A 14021-nucleotide genomic window follows, 5' to 3' on the forward strand; every position below is an offset into this window, starting at 1 on the left:
CTGGGGATCCCAGTTCCACCAGATTCCCCCACCAGGCCCCTATCACCTTCCCTGCCGCCCCCCTTCTTCACCTGTTTCCCCTCCCCTCTCCCCCCAAACTCCCCCTGCCCCGGAAAATACCTTCATATAATCTCTTTTGGCGGGTAAGGTAAATATGATTTAGAAGGAGTTTCTATTTCTCACAGGGAAGCAATATTCATCTCTGGAGTACATATTTTAGGTAATGTGGGGGAAGAAAGATAATTTTCCAGCAGTTTTAGCTCTCAAACAAGCAATATACATCTATATGGAATAACTATTTCCTGTAACTTGTTGGAAGTTGATGATGACTAAGTCATTCATTAAATATTGATTGAACGCCTAGTATGTCAGCCAGTGCTCTAGGTGCTAGAGATACAGTATGAACAAAACACAAAAGGCCCCTGCCTTCAAACAGCTTACATTCTACCAAGGGAGATAACAACTGGATAGAGTGAGCTGAAGAAATGGGAATATGCCAGCTAGGTGGTACTTCCTTTCAGATGTGAAGAGAGCTTGCTTTCTGGATTTAATCTATGGCATCCTCATTTTTCAGTTTATCAAAAATGCAAATAATCTAAATTTCACCTGTATCTGATTAATGATTTCAACAAGTATTTATTTATTGAATACCTTCTCTACCAATCATTGTGCTAAACACTGAGATATAATGATAAGTAATAGTTCCATATAGCTGAGTAGAGTTGTATAAAGATGAACTGATTGGGTCTTTCACAGTTGTCCTTGGGTGGGATGCTACTTGTGTGTATCTTCCTAACGATACCTATGAAAGAAGTACAAGTGTATGCATTTAGCAGGGCACTGAATAGAAGGTTAGCTAGAGCTAGAATAATTAATAGTGATATGTGACTGTAAAGACCCATAAGGGCAACCGTCTAGGTGGTCAATTGAGAATTGGCATTGGGATTTGAAGAACCAGGATAAATTGGATAGCTGAGGTTAGGGAGAGCAGTTAGAAGGAAGGGAGATTATTCCAAAGGGAAAATCCTGGGGAAAAGATCTAGAGTCAGGAACAGGCAAGGGATTTCAGGGGGCCAATGGGAATTCAGTAACGTTAGAGCAGAATGTATATGATAGGCAACCAAGAGACGTTGATATTGAGGTCAGTTTGTGTGGGCCTAGATTGGGAGTTTGTCCTTTATTCTAACATAACAGGGCATCACTCAAGGTTCTTAATAGAGACTTATTTTAAGCAGATAGAATATACTAGTTTCTTGTTGAGATGGCCCATTCCGGCTCCTACCCAGCATCCTTTCCATCCCAACGTCTCCCTATACAATTTTCCTGAGGGTTGAGGTAGCCACTGTGTTTCAGGCCAAGATAGTTGTTAATGGGATATCAGTAAAGCGACTGGGCTTGACGGGAAACAAGGCTGGAGTTACAGGCTGGGCTTGGAGGGAACGCCTTCTTCTAGGGTCCCATAGAGCTGTTCCTCCCGCTTCCTAGAGAATCAGAGAATGGCCGCGCGAGCCCGCTGCTGACGCACTACCGGCTGCGCCACCACTCTTCCGGTTTCAGAAGTTAAGGCTGGTGTCCTGGCTCCCGTGAACCTCCGGGAGCGCCCGCGCCGCTCCGCGGGGAGTCCCTGGATCTCACAGTGAGCGGGTTGGGACCCAGGGAAGGGAAAAGAGGGGACCCCGGTGAGCCACGGCTGGGGCGGCGGGCTGGAGGGTTATTTGGGAAGTCAGCCCCGGCCTCGATCCTCCCTGAGTTGCTGCCTACGCGTGCCGCCCGAACCTGGGACAGTCCTGGCGGCTCGGCCCGCCCAACCTGCAGCCTCAGCACTGCAGACCCCAAGGCCCAGCACAGTGCCCAGCACAGAGGAGATGCCTAGAAAAATGGCAGAGTGAATGAATGAATGAGTGAGTGAAGGATGGATGGATGATGAAGACCTAGGACCCATGTCAGGAAACGAGATCCTGGGGATCAGAATTCTCAGTTCAGATACCAGTTTCTTTCCCCGGCCTATCCTGTAGCTCCGAAACTTGTTTAGAGCCTGTTTTTATAGGAGACGGCACATAGTGTAAAGTGCGCTCGTTTGGAGTCTTGAGACCTGAGTTACAATTCTGGAGGGTACAGAAATCTCTAAAGTACTGTATAGAAGTCTGTTCCTTGCTTCTTCACAAAGCCCAGTTGACAGTTGTATGTGATAGCATGTATGCAAACCTTAATGCCTCCCAATGAAGGGTTACTATCCATTACATGCCAAACATTACACCGAATTCAGGAGTGAGGCTACAAAAGAGTGACGCCGGAGACTGCCAAATGTAAACATGCTTCCAGTCTTGTGTAGGACGATAAGTGCATAAGCAGATTTTGGTGGTAATATTTTAAACTACATTTATTTAGCACTTACTGTATACCAGGCACTATTTGAAGCATTTGTGCTAATTGATTTAATCTTCACAACAGCGTATTATGTGTAGGGTTTTTGTTTTTTTGTTTTGTTTTGTTTTTTGTTTTTTTGAGACGGAGTTTCATTCTTGTTACTCAGGCTGGAGTGCAACAGCGCGATCTCGGCTCACCACAACCTCTGCTTCCCGGGTTCAAGCGATTCTCCTGCCTCAGCCTCTCGAGTAGCTGGGATTACAGGCATGTGCCACCACACCTAGCTAATTTTGTATTTTTAGTAGAAACGGGGTTTCACCATGTTGATCAGGCTGGTCGCGAACTCCTGACCTCAGGTGAATCGCCTGCCTTGGCCTCCCAAAGTGCTGGGATCACAGGCGTGAAACACTGCGCCAGGCCTATGTATAGTTTTTAAGTGAGGGAACTGAGGTACAAAGAGAATAGAAAACTTACAAAGACAATAGAAAACTTGTCCCAGATCACATTACTAAGTGACCCAAGGCTGCATAAGAGATAAAGTGTACTGCCGCAGCTTGGTTGAGTGCACTGTATGGTGCCGACATGCAGACCAAGAAGGGCTTCAGAGAGGAGTACATTTCAATGTGGTCTCATTGGAGGGATTGTTTAAAATTCTTGAAAAACTTCATCTAGCTCGCCTAGATTCCTTTAGCTAATTATTGAGGGGTAAGGAGGTGGCATCTGGGCAAAACCTTACAAGGTAGAGGGAGGAAGCCAGCTCTCTATTAGGTTAGCAGGATAGGGCTATTAAGAGCCTGTTTCCTTTTATCTTTCACCATAATACTCATCTTTCCCCAGATCTGCAGAGGGATCTTTTTAACATCTTAAAATCAGTAACAGCCAGATTATTCCACAATAGGCATTTGTAGAAGCACCCGTACATTACTTTCTGGGCAACTTATAGACCTAGGAGTCAGCAAATATGGACCAAATTTGGTCTGCCACTTTTTTTTTTGGTAAAACTGTTTTATTAAAACACAGGCAAATTTACATATTGTCTATTTCTGTTTTCAAACTACAAAGGCAAAGTTGAATGGTTGAGGCAGAGACTATATATCCCATTTAACCCATTAAACCTAAAAAAATTTGCTTTCTGGCCTGTTACAGAAAGTGTTTGCTGACCCTTGACATTGACAAACTGCTGACAGCTCAGATGATCCATGATTGGAAGGATGCGGTCATCACCAAGATGTCTTTCTTTCTCTGTAGGTTTTAGTATCAACCATAATAGCATCTAACCCCTGTTGAGTGCTGCCATCGAGTAGATATCTTTTTGAATGCTTTATGTGAATTAACTCATCAAGGATTCACGGATTATGAGAGCTGGAATGACCCATAAATATTGTCTAAGTTGTTACCCTTTTCAGATAAATGGCCTGTCATGTAGGCCCACTCACATAGGCTACTGGCAGAGCAAACTTTCCTGACTCCCAATCCAATCTACTATCATCTTGTGAATGGGAGGCCAATACCATAGCCTTTTGTTTTTGTTTCTGGGTTTTTAAAAAGTAACTTTTTCTAACTATAAAAGTAATATATGTTTATTGAAGGAGAAGTAAAATATATAGAAGAGTATAAAGGACTAAAGTAACCCATTAACCGATCTAGAGATAAGTGTGTAGGCTGTCTTTATGTCTTTTTAAAATGTGTGTGTTTTATCTGTTTATTAACAATAGTTTCTGTGTATTGAGTGCTTAGTCCCAGTATATGTGTGCATATTTCTTGTTTTTGTTTTAGTGTTTTGTATCTTCCTGTTTTAACATTATATTTTCTCATTAATATTCTTTGAAATTGTGATTTTTGATACTTTCATAATCTATCTTTGGTAGTCTGTCAATGTTTATTTGCCTATTTAACAATTGTAGTAATAGTGTGATCTTTGTACATAAATCTCTGTGCCATCTCTGATTATGCTTTTTCACTTTTTCTTTGATCACAGAAGTTAGTTATTCCTATGGGAAAATTTTCAAACATTACAAAAACATAGGCTTTAAGGCAAAAGTTTACCATAATTTTATTCTTCAGAAATGATCACAATAAATAATTTGATATATATTCTTATAGATTTGTTAGTTTTGGTTTTTTTTTTAAGCAAAAGTAGAGCAAAATATAGATAATAGAGGGCATTTGGGAAAATTATTCACAATTCATTATTTTACCACAGTGATGATTATTTTTCCTTCTTGATCTTATTCAGATGTATTTTTAAGTTTTAATTTTTGAGCGGGGTCTCACTCTGTCACCCAGGTTGGAGTGTAATGGTGCTATCACAGCTCATTGCAACCTCTACCTCCCAGGTTCAAGTGATCCTTCTACCTCAGCCTCCTGAGTAGCTGGACACAAGCACGTCACATGTATATTTTAACAAACATATATTTTACATTATATTAATACTTGAAATTTTACTATATAGGGTATTTAACATATGGCATAAGTATTTTTTCCCAATAATCATATATTTTCATTTTTAATTGTCTTTATGTCTAAATAATTTTCACCAAGTAGAAGTATCATAATTTGCCAATCCTCAGTGTCCACCAATAGACAAACTTTATTTCTGTGTACATTTCAGGGGATATTTTTACAAGTAACAGAAGAATTCTGTTTCTCTTCTCTCTGGAAAGTTACTTTCTGAGAAAGTTCTAGTAGAATTACTAGGTCAAAGAATATAGTCTTTTTTTTTTTTTTTTTTTTTGAGATGGAGTTTTGCTCTTGTCGCCCGAGCTAGAGTGCAGGGGCGTGATCTTGGCTCACTATAGCCTCTGCCCCCTGGGTTCAAGCAATTCTCCTGCCTCAGCCTCCTGAGTAGCTGAGATTACAGGCGCCTGCCAGTGCGCCTGGCTAATTTTTTGTATTTTTTAGTAGGGACGTGGTTTCGCCATGTTGGGCAGGCTGATCTCGAACTCCTGACCTCAGGTGATCCACCTGCCTTGGCCTCCCAGAGTGCTGGGATTACAGGTGTGAGCCACTGTGTCTGGCAGAATATAGTCATTTTTTATGGCATACTGATGACTCTGAGGTACACTACAGATGGTGTATATACAAAATGAGCATTCTGTTCTGAATTCCTGTATCCACAAAATGTTGACCACAGCATCCTAACTATAACTAAGCTACAACTTTCACACCTGATATATATTGCTAGATTCGCTCCAGAAAGATGGTACCAACTTACGTTTGCACTGGTGTGTGAGAAACTGTTTCTCTGCACCTTTGTGAATCTTGAATGTAGCATTAAAAATAGATTTTCCACTTTGATGTAAAAATTGATTCTTCATTCTTTCAGTTTCCATTTCTTTGTTTACCACAAAGATAGAACATTGTTTTGATATGTTTATTGGCCTTTGTAATTCTTGGTGTATTTTTTGTATTTTCCGTTTTTCTCTCAGTTCACCTTTTTTTCTTACTCATTTGTAAGAAATCTTTATTAGATCTATCTATCCCTTGATATATAACTGAAAAATACTTTTTTTAAAGCTTGTTTGTCTTCATTTCTTTGTATTTTGGATATACAGGGTATTGTTTTTATGTGGTCAGATTTATCAGTTTTTGTCCTATCCATTTTGCATCATGCTTGAAAGTGCTAACCCCAGAACGAATTTTTGGTCATATTTTATTTTGTGGTTTTATTTTTTATATTTAACCCTTTAATTGGTTTCGGTTTATTTTGGTGTGTGGCGCGATATAGTAATCACATTTTTTTTTCCAGGTAGTCAGCAATGGTGCCAACTTGATTTATTAATTATCTATCCTTTTGTGATTAGAAATGCTGCTTTTATCATATATTAAATTATTTTTATTTACATCTCTTAGAGGATTAGAGATATTTTATTTAATTAATTTATTTTTAAGACAGGATGTTGTTTTGTTGCCAAGGCTGGAGTGAAGTGATGCAATCTTTTTTTTTTTTTTTTTTTTTGAGATGGAGTTTCACTCTTGTTGCCCAGGCTGGAGTGCGATGACACGATCCATCCTCACCGCAACCTCTGCCTCCTAGGTTCAAGCAATTCTCCTGCCTCAGCCTCCCGAGTAGCTGGGATTATAGGCATGTGCCACCATGCCTGGCTAATTTTGTATTTTTAGTAGAGACAGGGTTTCTCCATATTGGTCAGGCTGGTCTCAAACTTCCGACCTCAGGTGACCCACCTGCCTCAGCCTCCCAAAGTGCTGGGATTACAGGCGTGAGCCACCGTGCCCGGCCAATGCAATCATATTAATAGCTCACTGCAGCCTCGAACTCCTGGGCTCAAGTGATCCTCCACCTTAGTAGCTGTGACTATAGGTGCATACCACTACACCCAACAAATTTTTGTTTTTTGTAGAGATGGAGTTTTCTCTGTTGCCTAGGCTGGTCTCAAACTTCTAGCCTAAAGTGATCCTCCCACTTTGGCCTCCTAAAGTGCTAGGATTACAAGTGTGAGCTACCTCACCTTGTTGGGATTAGAGATCTTTTAAGTGTTTGGACTCACTGTTGGAGTTTTCCTAGCCACATTTCTTTAAAGATTTTATCTGTTACTCCTGTGATTTCAATTACTTTTTTTATGTCTAAAACTCTTCAGGCCACACCTGTCTCTCTTTCAACTATGTATGCCCTGTTCTACCTTCTATGTAGATATTTGAAACTAAAGGTATCTTATTGCTTTCCAGACCAGTGTACCCACTGTCACTAAAGGTCACTGTCATCACCCAAAACTGGCTAATTATCCTTGACATCTCCCTCTCTCACCCCTCCCACCAATATTCATTCATTCTGGTTGATTCTTTCTTTTAATCCAGTCCCCATACTGGACTACTGAAATAGCCTTACAAGGGATCTTCAAGCCTTCACCTTACCCTCCCACTCCCCCCTACTACACACATTATCTGTTGCTGTAGACAGAGGAATGTGTTTCCATAAAACAGCAGATCTAATCATGTCATGTATTTTATCAAACTTTTTCAAATCCTTATTACGGCTTTCTCTTCACTTTAGGGTAAAGTCCTTAAAATGTTTTTTAGGGTTCTGTTTGAACTGGCTTGCCCTCAGGCTTTATGTCTCATTTCTGGTGTTTAATACTTTGGGCATTACTATGATTCCTTACTTGATTCCTTTTGTATGTTCATTTTGTCTCTCCAGTTTTTCCTTTCTTTTTTCTTTTTTGAGATGGAGTCTAGCTCTGTCGCCCAGGCTGGAATGCAGTGGCACAATCTCGGCTCACTGCAAACTCCGCCTCCAGGGTTCACGCCATTCTCCTGCCTCAGCCTCCCGTGTAGCTGGGACTACAGGTGCCCACCTCCGCACCCAGCTAATTTTTTGTATTTTTGGTAGAGATGGGGTTTCACGGTGTTAGCCAGGGTGGTCTTGATCTCCTGACCTCGTGATCCGCCCGTCTCGGCCTCCCAAAGTGCTGGGATTACAGGCGTGAGCCACCGCACCCGGCCTTTTTGTTGTTTTTTATTTTTTTTGAGATGGAGTCTCACTCTGTCGCCCAGGCTGGCGTGCAGTGGCGCGATCTTGCCTCACTGCAACCTCTGCCTCCCGGGTTCAAGTGATTCTCCTGCCTCAGCCTCCCATGCAGCTGGGACTACAGTCATGTGCTACCACGCCCAGCCAAGTTTTTGTGTTTTTAGTAGAGACGGGGTTTCACCATGTTAGCCAGGACGGTCTCGATCTCCTGACCTCATGATCCGCCTGCCTCGGCCTCCCAAAGTGTTGGGATCCCAGGCGTGAGCCACCGTACCTGGCCTACTTTTCCCTTTCACATGTCTAAAGGGGACCCAGACTATATCAGGTCCCCTCTGCTCTACATTCTGTAGCACCCCATACTTGCAGTTTTATAACTCCCATATTTGAAATGATTCATTTAATGTCTTTATCCAGCTATGACACAAGTTGGAGCCAGATAGGGTGTCTGGCTTCTTTTTCCAGTGTCTAGCACTGATTAGTCACCCAAATCCCAGTCTGCTTGCATGAGTCTCTGAGTCTCTGTAGGATTGTATAGTAGCTTACAGGTCCCTTTATGTTCTTCCTGTGAATGAGAATCAGGAAAACCCAGATAGGATCTTCTTTTTTTTTTTGAGATGGAGTCTCGATCTGTCTCCCAAGCTGGAGTGCAATCGTGTAATCTTAGCTCGCTGTAGCCTCTGCCTCCTGGGTTCAAGTGATTCTCCCACCTCGTTCTCCTGAGTAGCTGGGATTACAGGCACCTGCCATCATGCCCCGCTAATTTTTATATTCTTATGGAGACAGGGTTTCGCCATGTTGGCTAGGTTGGTCTCAAACTCCTAACCTCAGGTGATCCACCTGCCTTGGCCTCCCAAAGTGCTGGGATTACAGGCCTAAGCCACTGCTTCCAGCCAAGTATCTTCTTAAAACTTTAAAGTTCAATGCAAAAGCATAGACTTCACTGAGAAGTCCATAAGACCAGCTTATTATGTATTTGAGCAGACTTATTTTATTCTTTCATGTCTTCCAAGTTCTTGACTCTGGTAAAAATCATCTCTGGATCTTCCCTTTTTCCTTGAATAATGCTGCCAGTTCTGCTTCTCACTTCAAGGTTAAATGGAGAGATATTTTTGAATGAACAGTTTTGATACGGACATTTTTAAAAAGAAGCATTTATAGAAACTGGTATTTTTGCAACTTTTTTGTAAGTCAAAACTTATTTCACAATTAAATTTATTTTTGTTTCTTTTTAACTGCAGCCTGTCCTCTGACACTGAGCTATACCTGAAGAAAAACTGTTTAATTGATATGACATCTTGAAGAAAGGACAATCAGTGTGTCTCTAGATTGTATCAAGTAGATAGCATTCCCTGACACTATCTCAGCCTCTTGGCGTTTGGTAGAAGTGGGTAAATCAGACTTAATACACAAGCCTTGCTATGAGGACATTTTGCTATATAACTTTTAACTATATTGACTGGCTTTTCATATAGATTATTGTATGATGGACAGAGTGTACTAATTGATATGAATATACCTATTCATTTAATCTTTATCATTATAAAAAGGTAATGAATAACATTCTGATTTATTTATTAAGTACTTAAATATTTGATAGTATGTTAGTCTGATGTTACCACTTTTTGGACAGCTAACAAATGGGGTATGAACCTAGGAGGCTACAAGCCAATGCTGATTTTTGTGGGTGCTTCCACATTGTTATCCTGAGAGTTATTGTGTGTGTTATTAGATAGTGTCACTAGGCAACAGTTCTTTGTTCTGTTTACTGGGACAGTAATATTCCCTCTCTCCCTGCACCTTTTTTCCCATGAGCAGGGCTCCCAGTTTTTCAAGCCTGAAGTGTTTTCCAATCAAAGTGAAGAGAGACAGTCTGTGGATGTTGAATATGCAAGGAACTGAAGAGAGAGAGATTAGAAGAGAGACTTGTCCAGGTGAGTGAGCAAGGGACAAGCAGTGGAAGAAATAGCCAGCCAACAGGAAGCCTTTGGAAATTATAGAAGAGAAGCTGGGTGAGGCTCAGGAGATAAAATAACTGTCTCTTATAGGGATGTTGGGGGCAGGGGTGGCTGAACATGTCTGGGGCCAACTTTTTCCCAGTACTAATTTTATTCTCATTTCTAGCATTTTCCTGTTTACATTCTCCCAGTCTCCACTCTGGATATAAAGCATTCATGTTTCCTGTCTTGCCCTAATCTTAGCCTATGTGTTGGTTGTTGTTTTTCATTTATCTCCATTGTCTCATTCTCTTGCTCCTTGGGTGTCTGTAGCTACCCCTTCTATGGGAGTTCCTCATTAATGGTAATCATATTTCCCTGATACATATCTCTTCTACCAGTTGCAACTCTTAAGTTACTTGCCACACTTGTTGTTGCTGGCCCTTCATCATAGGCCATTACTGAGGTCTGCCAAAAGTAAAGATCAGGGGCCTTCACTCTGCCCTGTATAGGAGATATTCATTCTGCTCTTTTCTTTCAGGCTGGGTAAACAAGAACAAGCCTGCTCCAGAGCAGGATGTCTGTAAAACTGATTCATCAGGGATAGTAGCAAAGAGATTCCAAGAGGATGAATACCAAGATTCTACATTTGAAGAAAAATATGCATGTGAGGGCATGAAGGAAAACTCTCCTAGGGAGATTGCTGAATCATGTCTTTTCCAGGAAGGAGGTTTTGGGGGAATAACTTTCATCCACAAAGAAGCACCCCCTGAAATTATTAGTCAAAACTACAATTTTGAGAAAAGCTTGCTTTTGACCTCAAGCCTTGTTACACGTCTCAGGGTTTCTACAGAAGAGAGTCTGCATCAGTGGGAAACAAGTAATGTACACACCAATGATTTTTCAGACCACAGTAAATGTCCAACTCTCTGCACACAGAAGAAATCTTGGAAATGTAATGAATGTGGAAAAACCTTTACTCAGGGCTCATCCCTTACCCAACATCAGAGAACTCATACTGGAGAGAGACCCTACGCATGTGAGGAATGTGGGAAAGCCTTTAGTCGTAGTTCATTCCTTGTTCAACATCAAAGAATTCACACTGGAGTGAAACCATATGGATGTGAGCAGTGTGGGAAAACATTTCGATGTCGATCATTTCTTACTCAGCATCAAAGAGTTCACACTGGAGAGAAACCTTATAAATGTAATGAATGTGGGAATTCCTTCCGCAATCACTCACATCTCACTGAACACCAGAGAATTCACACTGGAGAGAAACCTTATAAATGTAATAGATGTGGGAAGACATTCAATCAGAATACACACCTTATCCATCATCAGAGAATTCACACTGGTGAGAAGCCTTATGTATGCAGTGAATGTGGCTCTTCTTTTCGAAAACATTCAAATCTTACACAACATCAGAGAATTCACACTGGGGAAAAACCCCATAAATGTGATGAATGTGGGAAAACTTTCCAAACAAAGGCAAACCTCTCTCAGCATCAGAGAATTCATACTGGAGAGAAACCCTATAAATGTAAAGAATGTGGCAAAGCATTTTGTCAGAGCCCATCTCTTATTAAACACCAGCGAATTCATACTGGAGAAAAACCATATAAGTGTAAGGAATGTGGCAAAGCATTTACTCAGAGCACCCCACTCACTAAACATCAGAGAATACACACGGGGGAGAGACCCTACAAATGCAGTGAATGTGGTAAAGCCTTCATTCAGAGCATTTGCCTTATTCGGCATCAGAGAAGTCACACTGGAGAAAAACCCTATAAATGCAATGAATGTGGAAAGGGCTTTAATCAGAACACCTGCCTCACTCAGCATATGAGAATTCATACTGGAGAGAAGCCCTATAAATGTAAAGAATGTGGGAAAGCCTTTGCTCATAGCTCATCTCTTACTGAACATCATAGAACTCACACTGGTGAGAAGCTCTATAAATGTAGTGAGTGTGAGAAAACCTTCCGCAAGTATGCACACCTTAGTGAACATTACAGAATTCACACTGGTGAGAAGCCTTATGAGTGCATTGAGTGTGGAAAGTTCTTCAGACATAGTTCAGTCCTTTTCAGACATCAGAAACTTCACAGTGGTGAATAATGCTGGCATTTAGGTTATGACAGTTTCTCTAGTGAGGATGACTATGAATCTGACTGGGAGTAGAGGGGCAGGTAGAGTTCCTGGAGGGAAGGAAGAAGGAGCCTTGGCTACTGTACTCTGAGAGGAATGTTTCCAGAAATGGAGTTGAGAGCTTAGGGAATGCAGAGCCTACTCGAGGTGGGCATCTGGGAATACAGGGTAGAAAGAAATTCCTGCTTTTCAGATAAAGCCTACACATTGCCACTGTCTCCCCATGTGACTCTTACAGCTTGAGGGGGTATTTGTTAAGTTAGCACTTCTGCTAACTTTACTACACCCTGCCCCATCTTCTGACTTATCACCCATTTTTGTTGGCTGGCAGGTTGAGATGTTTTTCTTAAACACTGCCTGTCAGTGTGAAGTGGCACAGTTCTGATGTAGTGCTAAGTCCAGCCTCCAGATTTGAGGCAGCCCTGACCATGCTACCATGGGGAAAGCTCCCAACCTGTGGAAGTGGTCCTGTAAAGAGGAGACAGAAACAAATAAGAACCAAAAAAAAAAAAAAATCCATATTCATTCATTTAAAAAAAGGAGATATAAAGCAACAACTGGGCTGACCTCTATAGATCTGCCAGTAAAGAAGGTCTTTCCTGATTCTTCCAAGCTTTGGGGTGACTCAGAGCTAAGAATGAAACAGGAAACCAAGTTAGAATTCATGATATTGGTTTATGGGAAGGCAGTCATACCTGTTCAGAGAACCAGTAAGACCCAATATCTATCTCAGAGGAATAATGGTTACCCAGGAAGGAAATGGTCTGCTCAAGTGACAAGCCTCAGAACAGGAAGCCTGCATGCGACTGAGCAAGTCACCTACATAACCCTGCCTGTGCTAAGGTGTACACCTGTCTGTTGTAACTTTGCCTAGGCTCTTGGTGTACAGAGACCAGAGGAGAGAGACCCACTAGGACTAACAGCATCTTAACAAAGTGATAGTTAGTTTGTTGGTCTTTAGGAGAAAGCATTAGTAATGAAAGAAGATAGAATTTTCAGTTGATTGGACGTTGGGGCTGCTTAAGAAAGTGTTGACATTTGTCATGGAATGATTTTGGAAAGACTTCTAAAAGAATCTTTTTCAAATCCCTGAAAATCAGGATAGTACATTTTGCCACTGACTGTGAGAGTATTTTATTCTTTTGAGAGAAATGACATAGTTTTCCCTTTATTTCCCAAATTCCTTTCATGTTCTTAACTGCTACCCAGAAATTGAGCTCCAGAAGATTGAGGATAGCCTTTGACTGGTATTTAAAATAGTTTCTAAGCTGTGAAGCTTATAGCATTTTTAAAGTGTGGCTATTAAAAACACTAAATTAAGTTGATTCTGGAATACTTGGTTATTTGGAACTCATCGATTTTTCTAGAGCAATTGCCTTCTAGGGATAGGTTTGGGCCGTGAATTATCATTAATGGGAATATGGTATAAATATCATATATCTTTTTCACTTTCTATGAAGATTATGTTCTTAAAACCTACCACCAATGAAGTCATAATTGAGGAAATTAATACATTATGGGTAAAAATGCTGTAAAAGCTTTCTAAATATGTTCATGAAAATATTATTTTACCAAAAACAAACAATGTATTTATACTTCCTAGATAAAAACACTGTATAATTAATTACTGGCACATAATACATGTTCAGTAAATATTTATTTCATGAGTTAATATATCAACCATTCCCCAACAGAACCTTTCTTGGAACTTCCTGATGAATATTTATAGCAATATTTGTACACTATCTTGAGAATTATGAGTGGAGACTAGAGAGAATAGGGAGAGTTTTCTTAACAAAGAAACAAGAAAACTTTAAAGATATCTTGGGAGGCTGAGGCACGGCGAATCACTTGAACCTGGGAGGTGGAGGCTGCAGTCAGCCGAGATTGTGCCTGTGTACTCCAGCCTGGGAGACAGAGTGAGATTTTTTCTCAAAAAAAAAAAAAAAAAAAAAAAAAAAAAAAAAGATATGTATAAGTTCTTGTGGGAAAAATTTTCTCAAATGGAACAGACTTGATCCTGGATTTTTAATTCTCAGGCTGAGAAAATCTGGCATGTTTTCACATTCTGGGGAAACAAAGGT

General features: G+C 40.8%; 1 protein-coding gene across 4 annotated transcripts; it reads left to right on the plus strand.

The window, feature by feature from the left end:
- The first annotated feature begins 1549 nt into the window (after positions 1 to 1549).
- Positions 1550 to 13262, plus strand: ZNF502 (zinc finger protein 502). Of its 4 annotated transcripts, none has more exons than XM_005546850.4 (4): positions 1550 to 1679; positions 3514 to 3611; positions 9668 to 9783; positions 10328 to 13262. In XM_005546850.4, the coding sequence occupies exons 3-4, from the start codon at positions 9729 to 9731 to the stop codon at positions 11905 to 11907; spliced, it is 1635 nt and encodes a 544-aa protein (XP_005546907.1). In that variant the 5' UTR covers positions 1550 to 1679; positions 3514 to 3611; positions 9668 to 9728; the 3' UTR covers positions 11908 to 13262. The 4 variants fall into 4 exon arrangements, with proteins under 4 accessions (XP_005546907.1, XP_005546906.1, XP_005546909.1 ...); XM_005546849.3 differs by having other exon boundaries at positions 1550 to 1636; XM_005546852.4 differs by lacking the exon at positions 3514 to 3611.
- Positions 13263 to 14021: the final 759 nt, after the last annotated feature.

This window comes from Macaca fascicularis, chromosome 2, assembly GCF_037993035.2.
Source record: "Macaca fascicularis isolate 582-1 chromosome 2, T2T-MFA8v1.1".
NCBI classification, from domain to species: domain Eukaryota; kingdom Metazoa; phylum Chordata; class Mammalia; order Primates; family Cercopithecidae; genus Macaca; species Macaca fascicularis.